We start from the raw sequence: 16070 nt of genomic DNA on the forward strand, positions 1-16070 counted from the left end.
GCTCCGGTATTGATGGTGTACTCCTCGAAGTGACACTCCTCTTAGCTAATCTAATTTGAAGAAGTCATGGAGTTGGTTTGAAAAACAAAAAAAAATGACTATTATGAATTTGGAAATACTCAACAGATGACTTAAGAATTGACATTTAGCTGCATTATCAAGAACAAAATATGATACTTTTCTTATGTAAGCACAAGCAACTAGACTTGTTCAAATTGTATACACTATGCACCAAATTTTAGTTTTAAACAAGTCTATAGTTTATTTTGTTTGAATTGCAAGAAAAGCTAAAACTTTAAAGAACCAAGAATGCTATTAAAGCATTATCAAAAAAGAATCTAACTTTTAATATATTGTTAGGTTTTTGCCCTTTCCTATGGACATTTGAATTATAAACAAAAATTTAAGGACAATAGTGATGGCAAAAACCACATAATATTCAAGTCCACATTTTGTTACAAAGAGGGAAGAAAAAGAAGTAGAAACTAAAGAATAATTTGAATGGAATGTGTAGAGGAGCTAATTTGGAACTATCAAGGGAACTGGAATGACCCTCCAATTTCACTGGCACCAGCAGGAGGGTTAATCGCAACCCAGAGGAGTGAAATGGTGATGGCGATAAGTCCTGACCAGACAAATACGATGGTTGGTGTCCTTCCGCGTCTTCCCATCAGCCCCTTTGCGAAAGGATAGAGATGAGCAAGGACCCAAAAACTGAAGAAAACCCCTCCTAGCAAACGGCTCCATTGTGGTATTGTGCTGTATATTGTCCGGCTTACACCAACAGCTATCGCGATCAAGTTAGTCATCATGATAACAACAGGTGGGATCATCAGGGAACTCCATTTGATGATATAGAGATCAGCAAATTCATCATCATCATCAGTGGCTGATTTTGATGTCAGTGTAAATGAAATTTCAATGCCAGCAATCACTTTTAACAGCCCCTGAAGCACAGCAGCAAGATGGGCACTTGTGCCTCCAATTAACCAAAATTGCTCATTACGCCACCACTCTTCCAGGGCAATGCCGGACCACTTGATCTCAAGCACTGCGAGTGCACAGAGAGTCAATGTGATCACGAGGAGATATGTGAGGAAGGTGACGTTCAGGGACTGGACGATGAACTGACCAGAGAATAGTGAAAGTGCTGGGAGGAAGCAGTATACAATTAAGAAAATTGAGGTGAAAGGGTAGATGCCACAATTGAGGTAGGCAATCCGCTGCAAAATTTTCATCTTAGGACTAGCCAAAAAAGCATTGTTGCGAGAAAAGAAGATCTCAACAGAACCAGTGGCCCATCGAAGCACTTGGTGAAGCCTGTCGGTCAGATTGATTGGGGCAGTGCCACGGAATGCATCTCTCTTTGTCACACAGTAAATAGATCTCCAACCTCTATTATGCATCCTATACCCCGTCACCACATCTTCAGTAACAGACCCATAAATCCATCCAACTCTATTACCCCATTCAGTTTTATCCTCGTACCAGCATGAAATGACACTGATCGCTTCAGCAACAGTGGAGGCATCAAGAAGTTCCCTTGGAATAGTTAGAGCACCAGGCGGTCGTCCATTCTTTACTGCAGGGTGATCAGCAAGTGGTCTACCTTGGAATTCTGCAACTGGAATGGAATCAATGAGGAAACTTGAGTTACCAAACCTTTTAGGAAAGGAAGCAAGATTCATCTCCTCGTCATCAAAATCCCCCATTCTAAGCGCCCTGTTGTCATCAGAGACAGAAGACACGGTGGCATTATTCTTGCGCCGACCAAAACAACAGCTGCAGCAACCAGGGTGGTATTCCTTGTTTCGTGGTGGGTCAAAACCATAAAGAGCAGTCCTCCGGAAGAGACAACCAGTCCCAACATACATTGGACCTTGAAGGCCATCAAGGGCACGCATGTTGACATCAAAGAAAACAGTATTGTGGTTTGCATAACGGTCAGAAGGATCAATTCCCTCAAAACGTTGAGGAAACTGAACATAACAGATCCTATCTCCACCGCGGTCCATCATAAAACACATTCCCTCCCTGATTGCCTCGGAATTGTAGATGTAGTGATCACAATCAAGGTTGAGAATAAAGGGGCCATTAGACATGATGGCAGAAGCTCGGACCAAGGCATTCATGGCTCCAGCCTTTTTGTTATGATCATAGCCAGGACGCTTTTCACGAGAGACATACACCAGCAAGGGGAGACGAATATCAACTTCTGTTGAATCAATTAGACCGTCATCAGAAGAGGTTCCATGTAAGGGTTCATCACTTGGGGGTTTTAACATAACCTGAAACCAAAATAAGGCAAACAACTTACAATGTTAAACCAAATCTATTACTTCAAGAATCTAACATACAAGTCATTGTCAACTGACCAAGAGTATAAAATAGCAAAATTAACGTACAGTTGGCAAATGAGGAGCCCCTAAAGACAGAGTTAACAATAATCATGGAGAAGTAAATTAAATTTCTTTCCTCTTTTTCCTCATCCTTGGAAGGAGGAACAGAAAGGGGGCGATTCAGCGTGAGATCATAGGCATCATTTATGAATAAAACAATTATGCCCTGATCAGTAAATAATGATGAAGGCAACAAATAACTACACATGATTAATATGAAGAATCAATACCTGTATGATTCCTGCGTGATCACCCCTAGAGTGCTCGGGAGTAGAAATCATCCAAGTACCAGGCCAGTGGGTTCCATCTGCCATCCAAGTGGCCTTAGTTATCTTAATGGGTTCCAAAAGATCATCCCCAGCTGCCTCTCGCTGAAGCTTCATGGCCTTGATTTCTTCTCGAGCGTTATAGGCATCAGAACGCCGACGAATTGAATCAGGGAGGCTATTAATTCGAACCTTAAATTCATCATATTCACGCTTCACCCGTCTGCGGTCCTTAACAAAATCTTGACGTACTTTATTCTTGTACGGGTCTTTCTTCAAGCTGAAGTAGGTTTCTGGGTTCCTTGGTTCAATATTATGTTTACGACAAAATGGGACCCAAATGTTAGCAAAACTTGCAGCTTCTGCCATGGCTTCAAATGTCAGAAGAGCACCTCCATCATCAGAAATATAGCACGAAAGCTTTTCAACGGGGTAATTAGCAGCAAGGATAGATAGAATCGTGTTTGCAGTGACCAGTGGTGGCTCTTTCTCAGGATCTGCAGTAGAGACAAATATGTCTATGCCTGGAAGATCAGATTTTCCTGTGGGATTGGTAGGGGTTGGTGTTTCAAATTTTTCTTTCAAGACATTAAGATCGGTAGAACGGTTAACGGGGCATAACTTTGGAAGCTGGTCAAGCAGCCAAGAGATTGCAAACCAAACCTCACAGATTATGGACATATACCATAACCATATAGCATCATTGTTCGGATTGGTAATCCTCCATTGAAGAAATAGTCCAAGAACAACTACGCGAATAAGAATCAAGAGCCTGCATAAATGGAGTTGCGTCAAGACAGCTTTCAAACCAAATATACTTAAACATAGTACCAATTAAGTGCAGTAGGCATTAAGCAACCGATCAATGTCTACAGGACATAATTACCTAATGGTATCCACCAAAAGTTAGATTTATTAATCCGTCTCTTAACTATGGTATACTCAAGAAGCTAAGCTTGTAATGTAGTCTTACAAGATAAAAGCAAGAACTTACACATGTTTTTGAATAGCCATCTACATAATACAAGAACATACAGTAAAGAAAAACTATGATGACTGTTTTAGCATCTTTCTTTGATTAGAGGGAAGCATTTGTGTTAAAACTAATTTGTAATTTCACTAGCCACTTCGACATGGGTAATTTCACCAAAATTTGTTCTTAAATTCAAAGAAGTAGAGAAGTTGGGGACGAAAAATTACCGGTATGGGCTAATAACTCCAGCGGGTATCTTCAGTTTACGTGTAAGCGGCCTCCAAGGCTTGTTCAGAAGTTCAGAAGGCTCACCAACTTGATCTTCTTCGTCATTTCCAAGCCCCCCATCCTTTGGCCATATAGCATTTCCATAACCATACGTCCCCTTTGTCTCAAATAACCATTTATTGTGATCAAAATCCCCTGTCTGACTCCTCATCAACCCTGAGTGACTTCTTATTATCGCTGATTTATTACCTGATCGCATCAACGACAACCTCCTTTCCATTTTAGACATACTAACATTTGAAGGTAAAGTCAGAGGCCGTCCAGAAGGATCTACAGCATTCTCAGCCAAATCAGTGCTCTTGTAAGACTCTTTACAACCAGGACATATCCCATCACCAGTTTTGACAGCATCAACATAACAATCCCGGCAAATTTTAAAATCACACTCACAAGGAAGAATATCTTCACCCCTTTCATCACTCATGACTTTACCATCACAACCCGGTATAGCACAAGAAGAACCTTTAGCACCAGCCATCTGAGGATGGTTAGTTTCTGATTCAATTACCTTATCCATCAAGTGAGCACGAGTTACACTGTTATAACCACCAGTAAACAAGGAATTTGACACATACTGCTCTTCCACCCTTTGAGAAATTGAAGGATCCATAGGTTGATTATCAGGGGTTGGAGGGATATGCACTGTGTAGTTTGCAAATTCAATGCCACTAATCTCACTATCCAGAGATTCCCTCGATAAGTTCACATACCGACCCGATGAGGTCCTCCTTGCAAAGGTGACACCAGAATGCTTGCCCTGTTGGGAATCAGAGGCTTTAAAGGATCTTGAAGTCATGTTGCTAAAAGTTGTGCTAAAAGATTACTTGATGACCAACAAAACCTGAAACTGCACAAGGCCAAAGAAGCAACATGAGAATTAGCTAGCTTTAAGTTGAAAAATCAATACTAAAAACAATTGTGCAAAAGGATATACTACAATCTCTGGATTCAAAATGATTCAACTTTTTTTTGAAACAAAAGCATGACCAAAAAAAAAACCCTTTCTCTTTCTCCGAAGCCACTCCTCTCACTTTATTAGTTAAAAAGCACTAAAGGAGACACCTTTTTCAGTAAAAAACACTTGATCATTTTGTGTGAAAAGCATCAAACCAATTCAAAATATAACAAAAATCCACAGAAGAAAAGATCACCTAAATCTTGAAGAGATACACCAACAACTAAGAATCAAGACCTTCCTAGACCATTTCCAGGAAAACCCAAAAAGCTTTCCCAGAAACCAAGGTGGACAAAAATCAGAAGGGAAAAAATGCAAGTTCAAGAACACAACCAGATCCTTCTCTTCACATACAAATCTTCCCTATATACATCTAAATCATAATAATTTTGCACAAGTAGAGATATATAGACCTCCACCAGTAGCCCAATACTTATAAGACAATTAACATAGATATGTAAGACATAGTTTATAAAAACAAAAGAATCAGCCACCTAAAGGCGTGTAGGAAATATTCAAAACATAATACCAATAAAATATAAACACACTATTTGCAAACATTTACACACTACAAATTACAACTTTAACAAAGCTCTTTCATAGGGTCCCTTTTACAACTCAGACTTAGTCTTCCATTGTCCAATTAAATCAAAAGGGTTGTAAAGAAAATTACTAAAAATCTCTATTACGTAAGACCAAATACACAAACACCCATTTTCCTCCCTCTTTCTTCTGTCACCCCCATTAAAAAAAACACAAAAAAATGAGTAATTAATTAGTAGTACTTACTAACCTCAAAATTTTGAAAAAAAGAACACATCAACTAAGAAAGATTCAAACTTTATGCTTATTTTTTCAAAACAATTAACCTAAAAAAGCTCTTTTTTTTTTTTGCAGCTTACAACAGCCGGCCTAAAAAAACACAAAAGCCCTGATACCCAAATACACAAAAGGGTCATAAAATGTGTATATATGATTTTTTTAGAAATAAAGTAAGAGATCTGAATAATGAATATCCATTTGTGGGGTTTGTTGAAAATTTCCAAAAAAATAAGTGAGATTTATGTAATTTTTTACCTTATCAACTCTGCTATGAAGTTTATTAGTAGGGAAAGTATGTGCATTTGAAGATGAGTTTTGGGTATGAAAGCTTTTGCCTTTTTACTGTTTGCTGGTTTGAATTTCTTACTACAGAAGACAAAGTGGGGAAGAAAGAGTGTATATTTTGTTTTTTTGGAGAGAGAGAAAGAAAATGGAATTTATGGGGTTAAAAAAGTAATTAACCGAGAATATAGGGGGTCGGTCTGAATATGCTTGATACGCGGCTACATGTGATTTGTTTCCTATGTGAAACGGATTTTTCACAATCGGTCTGAAATTTTAAACTTTTTTTAGATACAAGATTTTATTACCACTACCAAGTAAGGTACTCTCTCTGTCCTAATTACTTGTTCATATTTATTTTTTTAATTGTCTTTAATTATTTATTTATTTTGATAAATCAAGAAATAACACATTTTTTATCTATTATAACCTCAATTAATTACTATAAAAAAATAGAATTTCTTGAAAATAATAAGTTTTTAATTCATCAATTTTATAATTAATATGAATAAAATGGTAAACTCACTATGTCAATTATTAATTTCTTAATAAGAGTGTCAATTCAAAAATTGACAAATAACTAGGGACAGGAAAGTAAAAACATAGATATAAAAGATTAGAACTATTAGAATATGGTTAATATAACGATGGACACCAATAAGTCTAAAGCAACACAAACCACCATTATTTACTATATAGATGTTTGGACATGTGATTTTTTATCGCGATATGAAATCATGAAATAAAATCAGTGTTTGGATATGTGATTTTACGCTGATTTCATATCATTAGATAAAATCTTAAATTTTCCAAAAATCACGATTTATATATACTAACCATTTATTCCATATGTAAATAAAATGTATGTAATTCATCTAATTACTTTTAAAAATATTTATACTCATACGATTATTCTCACAAAAACATAAAATTTATTATTACCTTAAACCATTTCCTACTTTATCATTTACATTTACCGAAGTCTTTATTTTTTATCAAATTTATTTACCAATTAAATTGACCAACAAATGACTCAAAGTAATAATGTTGGTTCATTTCTCGGCCATATGATTGGGAAATGCAAGTTCAACGTGAAAAGATTGACCGTACTATGTGGGAGGATTATATTAAAGACGCTACAACTTATGTTCGATTTTATTTTTTATTGAATTAAAATTTGAACAATAAAAATTCTATTTTTTTTTTATAATAGCTTTCTGATAGTATATCATGTGATTTATAAATTTTTACTTATTTGGTAAGATTGTATAAAGAATTGGGATAATTTTAATAGTTTTACCACTTATGAGTTGTTTTATGTTCATATGAAAATATACAACATAAAAGTTCAAATTGCATGTCCAAACAAAACTTCAACTTTATCTCATAATTTTGTATCATGATTTCATATCGCATGGTCAAACGCAGAGGTGGATCCAGGATTTAGAGTCTCTGGGTGCCAAATAGACTCATCGCCTAAATTAACTTTATGTTTGATTCAAATTACTCGTCTTTTCGATTTTAGGCTGTTTACGAAAAATTTATAGTGGTTCATAATGTTCATTTGTCAAAAATCAAATAAAGATAAATATATTAATATTAAAGTCAAATAATTACGTATTTAAAAAAGAGTTAAGCTAAGATAAATTAAGATATCTGTTTTTAATCTCATACAAAATCAATTGTATTATTTTTAGGATATACATAAATAGTTATTTAAAATTACTTGTCAATCAACAAAATACAAATATAATTAACCAATTTTTGTTTTTTTCATTTTACTCTCTCCATTAATTTATAGATTATTTTTTGTTCTCGAAATTCAAGCTATAAGGTGTATTTTTTTGTTCCTTTTTAATTTTTTTTTTTTATAGAAATATGATACGAATTGCAACTAATAATGTATTTGGCTGAATTACAACTTAGCGAGAAGGTAATATTTATGAACAAACATAAATTGCAATTCTTATCATGTTAATGTAATAATAATAAATATTTTAAAATATTACTTAAATTTCACGTAGCTTGAATTTCAAGAATAAAAAAATATCATATAAATTGAAAGAGTATGTATATATGTAGGAGCGTATGGATGATTTTCGATTTTGGATTACATGAAAATAGTACCAAAACTTATATAATTATTGGTTAAAATTACTGGTGATCTTTCTGTTATATTTTCTTGTTGGAGAATATTTGATGCATTTAAGTGTTTATGAAATTATTGAGAAGAGAGAAAAAACAATTCATACCTCTTTCTATTAGTTATTAATTTTTCTTTTACTTCTTTAAGAAATTATAAATAAAAATGATAATTTAGTATTTTAATATTTAAGATAAATATTTTTGTAATTTTTAACAAATTTTGTTTACACTTTCAAGAAAAATTAATTGTTAGGATAATGAAAATAAATAAAAAAATTGTTGTTTAATTTTGTTAATTGACAAATATTTTTTAATAACTATTTTTAGTAAATTGTAAATAATTAATATAGGATAGAAAATTAATATCTAATGTTAGGAGTAGGATGAATTAGGCTAAATTTCATAGTTATAAAATTATTTAAAGATAAAGAAAGTAGCAAATAATTTGAAACAATGGTAAAAAAGAAAAAGGCCGAAAAGCTATTATGATATATGAGAGGAGTCACAGGTTCGATCCCGCGACCTGAGGCTCAAACACCACAGAGTACTTTGGTATTGTGGATGGCGGGTTTATTATTTATATATAAATTGTGTATATATATACCTATATACATAAAAGTTTTCGTCGAACCTAGTGGGTGGCATGATACCCCCACCCGCCTGANATAAAAAATTGTTGTTTAATTTTGTTAATTGACAAATATTTTGTAATAACTATTTTTAGTAAATTGTAAATAATTAATATAGGATAGAAAATTAATATCTAATGTTAGGAGTAGGATGAATTAGGCTAAATTTCATACTTATAAAATTATTTAAAGATAAAGAAAGTAGCAAATAATTTGAAACAATGGTAAAAAAGAAAAAGGTCGAAAAGCTATTATGATATATGAGAGGAGTCACGGGTTCGATCCCGCGACCTGAGGCTCAAACATTTGGCCTTTTACCACGGGCACCACAAAGTACTTTGGTATTGTGGATGGCAGGTTTATTATTTATATATAAATTGTGTATATATATACTTATATACATAAAAGTTTTCGTCGAAGCTGGTGGGTGGCATGACACCCCCACCCGCCTGAATAGATTCGTCCCTGGTCAAACGTGTCCTAATTTTTTATCATAATACACGACTTTCACGTCTTTTGATTCAAGATCATGTCATCAGTAATCTGAAGTTAATTGTGTCATGTTCTATTTAATCACATCTCCCCAATATTTTTTTCGGACTAACTCTTTCTCTCCTCGTGCCTACTATATCCTACCTCTTGAACCTACTCATTGGGGTATCAACGTATCTCTACTACTTCACATTCAAATCATCGCAATCTTGTTTCTCTCATCCAGTACGTTCACCACGAATGTCACTCATATCTTATCCTAAATAACCTCATTTTCTAGTCTTATCACCCTTAATATGCCTATAGGCGAAGCTAGAATTTGAAGTTTAAGGATTCTGAAAATTAAATTAAAAGGGATAAAAGTTGATATAAATAACACATTCTTGAATTTTTTATTTTGAGATTTGTGAAAGAAACAATGGAAAATGATCAAAATTGTCGTTGAACTATCTAAGATAGATCATGTATACCTTCCGTTATATTTTGGGATAAAAAATCCCCCCTCCATTATCCCAAAAGACCACAAATACCCTCAAGAGTTAACAATTCAATTTTTTAGTGATGATGTGGCAAGTCCGTGGGACTAATCCCTCCACATAAGTGTTGTCAACTAGGATTTACTACAAGCAAGTGGACCTTTAATGGCGACAAAAATTGCCACAAATCTCAGAATATCGCCACTAAATATTTTCACGGATTTTTAGCATTAGATTATAAGAACTGATTTTATATTTTTTTCTTCATTCTTTTTTAAAAATCACAAATGAAATCGATCAAAAAGGAGTTTGAAGACACTATATATTTTATTTTTGTGTCATGTGTAAATGCATAAAATGTACAAAAATGCATTGTGTAGTAAGAGATTTAAGTCGAGAAATAATTTTGGTACTTTTCGCAATAATATTAGATGTTTTTAATATTGACAGTACATGTTATTGATTTTTAGAAAATTAGTTTGTAACAAAAAATTAATTACCATTTTTATTTGTTGAAAAAACAGGTTTTATTGGCTAATGGCTATTGCGGTCTTAGTCGCCACTAAAAATCACTAAAAACCTTTAGTGGGAAAATTTTGGAATTTTGTGGCGACTTTTATCGCCACTAAAAGTCTAGTTTCTTGTAGTGAATTCTAGTTGGTAACGCTGAGGGATTAGTCTCACGTGGCTAGTCACATCACTAAAAATTTGAATTGTTTACTCTTGAGAGTATTTGTGGTCTTTTGGAATAACGACAAAGATATTTTTAATCCCAAAATGTAAAGGAGGGTATAAAGAGTCAATTTCACATAGTTCTGAGGTAATTTTGACCATTTTCCGAAGAAACGATAGTCTTTTCTTAAAAAACATTCATTTAAAAAAAATCAAATGTGTGTCGAAAATTTTCACACTCCCTTTCTTACCATTGAATCGTCTATTTAATTTCATATATGGGTTCAGACTATAATATTTATACAAGTTTATTGAAATTTCTAATACAAGTACTGAATCTATACAAAAGTTACTAGATTTGTCTAAATCCCCGTGTTATACTGTAGCTAAGTGCCCTTGAATATGCTACATATCCATTATGAACCTCCTAAATATCTTTATATTTATATTTCTTTTGGTTCCTGTTAATATAAAACTAAAGATGACTAAATAATTTAATTAATTTAGAATTCATCTTGATATTTCAAATTCAAAATTTTAGATGAATATAATTTTATTTTTCAAATCTTCATATGTGAAATGTTGGGTTCTCAAGGTGAGATTAGGCGTCATGCGAAAGCTTACAATTTGCAAATCATATAGTTGATATATCAGATAACAAAAACTTATACTAAAAATCAAAATATTATTATATCAAAACTAATATAAAGAAAAACATTGAAACTTTAGAGAGAATAAATCTCCCTATAAACAAAAAACTCTCTAAACAACTACATTTGGATTCTATTGTGTTATGCTATGATAATAGAGATCTTCAATTTATAGATCTCCAAACATTTCCTCTAAGGAAAGAATAAATCAAATATGGAAGAAAATTATATTTTCCTTTCAGAAAAAGCTCAAGCATTTATGGTAATACTTTGACTTTTCCTTTAAGGAAAAAAATAAACTTCAAATAAGGTAAGGAAATTAGGACAAAACCATAACATGAAAGTCATAAATTCATCACTCGTAAGCAGGGGTGGAGCCACCTTATACTAAGGGAGTTCATTTGAACCCCATTGGTGGAAAATAATATTTTTTATACGTGGTTAAATTTTTTTTTATGTATATATAATATATGTCGAACCCTCTTTAACTACGTTATGTGTCTGTTTTTATAGATTTTGAACCCCTTTATTAAAAAATTTGGCTCCGCCGTAAGTCCAAAATATAATGCGTAAATTATTGGCAAATATATTTATGGGACTTTTTTCCAAAAAAATATAGCTAACTCCAATTCTCCATTGTTATTGGTTTGAGTAGGTTATTATGGTGGTGTTGAGGTGTAGGTGATAATTCCCTGGTTCATCGTTGATGTCGTGGCCCACTGTAACGGCTGTATCACACGCAAAAGTTGTTCTCATGCAGACAACGTTGAACTACAGTCGATCTTCTTTCCAAGTTCCAACATTTGTCCACCTTGTTTCGGATAATTACAAAACATACCCTTCCTCGGCTCTACAAATTTTCGAATTTCAAATGTAGAAGGAAAAGGACAAAATGCAATAATAACGTATCAACAAGGTTAACCAAGGAGTCACCTTTGTTAGGAAACGTTTTACTTTAATATAAAATTTTTCGATTCAAATTTAAATTTAATCGAGCACACTTTAACTCGATATAGGATTTTCCAACATCCATACTGGACACCGAATGAAAAAAAAAATAAAAAAATAACGCGTTTGGACAAAAGCCAAGTATGTAGTTCTATCTTTTTAGCTTAACTTAATGTATTTGCATATACTTATTTAGGAAAGAAAATAAATTGTCCGGCGCTCCATTTTAGTATATTCCAATCACCCTCCAGCTCATCATACTTTGCAAAAATATATAATACTAATGAGATCGTTTGGTTGGAAATAAGTTATTTTGAAATTAATTATTCTAAAATAAGTTATCTCAAGATAATTATCTCATTACTAAAGTATAAATAATGAAATAAATAATTTAATACCTCCAATCAAATGTATGATAAAATAAACTTGCATTTTATTTAGATTTTTTTTTATTGAACATGCATTGGTCATGTGAGAGGCATAAATTCAGGCAAAACACATGAATGTATACATGAATTCAGGGGGGTAATGTGGAATGAAGAACATATATTTGGGGTCAACATTGATTTCATATAAAATTAGCATAAAACAATTACTCCATTCGTTTAAGAAAAGAAAGAAAACTTTTTAATCTTGTTCTTCTAAATTAAAGTTATGTCAAATGTATCAAAATGCCCTTTAATCCTGTGGCCTTAAACATGTCACGTGAAAAGTTGAAGTTAAAGTCTTGTCAAAAAAGGAAAAATGTCATTCTTTTTTAAACAGACTAAAAAGAAAATTAGACCATTCTTTTTAAAACGAATGAAGTATTAATTTAATTATTTCCTAGAACAGAAAAGCAAAATATCAAACGTAAACCTAACCGTCTCCCTTTGCGTGTTTCTTTTATTTTGGATGTGAGAACGCTAGCTGTATTAATTAGTTGCAAAACTTGTTCTTTCTCTAAATAAACTAATGCATGCAATATGGTCAATATTTTATTTAAATACTACACTGATTTCCGTCCCCTATTATTTATATTTCCATATTACTGAAAATAGTTGTCTCAAATTGTTTGTCAATTTATAAAATAAAGATAGAATTAATTATGTTTTCATCATTTTATCCTTCCGATTATTTTCTTTTTAAAGTATAAGTAAGTTCGTGAAGTTCTAAAATAATTTTAAGGAGTAAATTAGTTAGAAATTTAGAAATTTAATTAAGAATGTTTGATATATGTACAAGATTTAATATACATATAAAAAAATAATACGAATACATGTAGACAGTCATCATTAATATCCTCCTTTAAACACATACAATTACACTATGCATACAATTCTGTGATTGTTCTTTTATATTTAGCTGTTTACTCTTCTTCTGTTTTAATTTGTCTGTTCTGAATCGAGTACGAGGGATAAGATGAATAATTTTGGATTAATGCAGTTAATTATTTGATAAATCAATCTGAAATCTATTAAATTTACTAGTAAAATGGTGTGCATAATGTTCTAATTTTTTGACAGTGATACAATAAGATTTACGCTAAATAGCAAACAGAAGCTCTTGTAGCTCAGTTGGTTAGAGCACCCGTTTAGTAAGCGGGAGGTCTTGAGTTCGACTCTCAACAAGAGCAATTTAATTTAACCATTAAACTTTTTTTTGACATTTTCTAAATTTCAGAGCATATTGTAGGTACTTAATTTGATATCTGTTACCATTTCTATTGTGTTTCAATCATAATTTCTATTGTGTTTCAATCATAGTGAAGACAATTTTATTTCATAATTAAGTTCATCAAGTAAGCATCATATTAGTTAGAGCACCCTATTGTATGTTGGCGTAACCCGATATTGTTTCTTTTTTGATACTTTATATGATGTTTTATAGTAGTTGTCATGGTTTTTTCACAGTCCAAAACTGGTTTGAATTCTGAAAAAAAGTGTTCTTCATAAACCAGTCTTTATATCTCCATTAGACAAAACTACGGTTTATATATTATTGTCATCGTTACACTAGGTACGTTACGTTGCTGCTAAAAGGACTTGAGTTTTTCCAATTAATATATTTAAAATCAGAGAGAAGTGGGAAAGTGTGTTGAAATAAAGGTACTACTATATATATGTGAAATAACTTGCATGAACATTACTTAAATTACGGCAATAAGTAGATAAAAGATAAAAAAAATTCAATGATCCCACTAGAACTTTAATTTTTCAAATGATAATGACACCAAAATTTGGCCCATGATTAGTAGAAATGAAAAAGTTACAAAGTTTTGGACTTTTAAAATTGCTAATTTTTTTTAATCAACGGCAGATTTTATGGCAAAACTGGAGGAATATTGGTTGCATTGACCATTTTTTTCCATCAATGAATATGACATGGAATAATTAAAAGTAAGAAGGGATATTTCCATGTGAAAAAAAGACCATGTTATGTTTGGCAGCACCCAACTATGATATGATTTAAGTGGATCGATAGTCATAATTTAAATTGACAAGTCTTTTATAATCTTTACTCAAGACAACAAACAAGAAACAAATTTAAACTAAGATCGTGATACTCCATCCACATGTCTCAATTTGGTTCAATGTTTTCTCTTTCTATTTGTCAATAATATTTTTTTTCATTTTTATACTATGAAAAAATATCTACCATCCTTTGAGATGGCTCAGTTGGTTTGGAGTCTGGAGGGTGGTCGATCCCCCCTCAATGCTTTCTGAATTAAGTCTGGCACATAGGATCTGCCTAGTGCGGTCTACATCTCATGTGTGGTTTGCAGACTATTACATAGATTTGGTTGATAAAGTAAGGAAAATTAATCTATGTATAAAATTCGACATTACATATTACGAGGTAAAAAATGAAATAAGAATATGATTATACGAAAATTGTTACTATGGGAACAATTATTTATCATACTTGACAAGTTAGAAACTCGAAGATATTTGGAGGCACAAATATTTATAAATAACAATTTTGCAATTGCACAAATACAAAAAAGGTTAAGGTTATACTAAAAGTATTACAACCAACAAGGAAGGTTCAGAGATGTCAATATTTATTTCAACATTTGTGTAGTTAGGTTTTTTTTTAATTAACGGATTGTATATAGTTTTTTTCTTTGATATTTAGGAGGCCTAGACTTTAGTGTTCTTTAGGTTTGATGCTTTTTTTGCATAAAAAATTCATGCATTATTAATTTCTGCAAAATTATTTTAACAATTAATACCTTTCGTTTGGTAGTAATATATGGACAGCCAAACTCTATTGACCTATTTAAAGAGAATTTGAAAATCACATGATACTTTTTTATCTTTATAAAAAGTTGAAACTAGTAAAAATAATTAATTGATGGGAATTAAAAAGTTGGAAGAATAATGATGGTATCCACAATACATGAACCTAGGTTTACTAATTATTATATTAATAATTCCTAGATTCTCTATATTCATGTACCAACAGTATTACAAAATAATAATAATAAAAAGTTAGCACACACTTTATGCCATTTGGATCTAAATCTAAAGGGCTACAGTTGTTTAGTAATCCATAGAATCAAACATTATTCTCTTGTCTTGTACTAATAATTAGGACTTATGTTAGTGCATAAAATCTTTATCCGCACTCGATATTTACATTAACTTGTATTAAGTTAAGTGATAAAATAGACATATAATCATGATTAATTGATTAAAGAAGGCGAGGATATATGCAGTTGAATGAAGTCGATACATAATTTTCCTTGTAAAAAAAAAGAGAAATAATAGATTTCTGTTGCAGTCACAATTATTAAATTATGAAAAATATTACTGAAAAAAAATTTCGACATATTTGTTTGTTTTATTATTATTATGAGAATGAATCCAATTTAAGGGATTAATTTAGTCAATCATGTTAGAACTGCAGCTATAATAAGTATTATTTAGGCCGGAGACATGATTGAACACGTCAGTGGTGGAATTGGGTGGCTCATTCTGTATAAAATTAATTAAATTTTATTATTTGATTTGTATGATTTTTTTTAATTCTTTGTTTTTTTAAAGTGTAAATGAGTTTTTTAAGCTTCATTCGATGTAAATTAGTAAAAC

The 16070-nt window shown here is 32.0% G+C and overlaps 1 protein-coding gene and 1 non-coding gene across 3 annotated transcripts; one reads left to right on the plus strand and one right to left on the minus strand.

Moving 5' to 3' along the window:
- Window positions 1-416: 416 nt before the first annotated feature.
- Window positions 417-6110, minus strand: LOC125878234 (cellulose synthase-like protein D3). 2 transcript variants are annotated; one of them, XM_049559441.1, is made up of 4 exons: window positions 5959-6110; window positions 3866-4773; window positions 2630-3437; window positions 417-2288 (listed from the first exon to the last, which is right to left on the minus strand). In XM_049559441.1, exons 2-4 carry the CDS (start codon window positions 4720-4722, stop codon window positions 534-536), a joined length of 3420 nt encoding a protein of 1139 aa, XP_049415398.1. In that variant the 5' UTR covers window positions 4723-4773; window positions 5959-6110; the 3' UTR covers window positions 417-533. The 2 variants fall into 2 exon arrangements, with proteins under 2 accessions (XP_049415398.1, XP_049415399.1); XM_049559442.1 differs by lacking the exon at window positions 5959-6110 and adding an exon at window positions 5078-5404.
- Window positions 6111-13538: 7428 nt separating this feature from the next.
- Window positions 13539-13612, plus strand: TRNAT-AGU (transfer RNA threonine (anticodon AGU)). The gene has a single exon. It is a non-coding gene; the product is annotated as a tRNA-Thr (tRNA).
- Window positions 13613-16070: the final 2458 nt, after the last annotated feature.

Source organism: Solanum stenotomum, chromosome 10 (assembly GCF_019186545.1).
Source record: "Solanum stenotomum isolate F172 chromosome 10, ASM1918654v1, whole genome shotgun sequence".
In the NCBI taxonomy this organism is placed as follows: domain Eukaryota; kingdom Viridiplantae; phylum Streptophyta; class Magnoliopsida; order Solanales; family Solanaceae; genus Solanum; species Solanum stenotomum.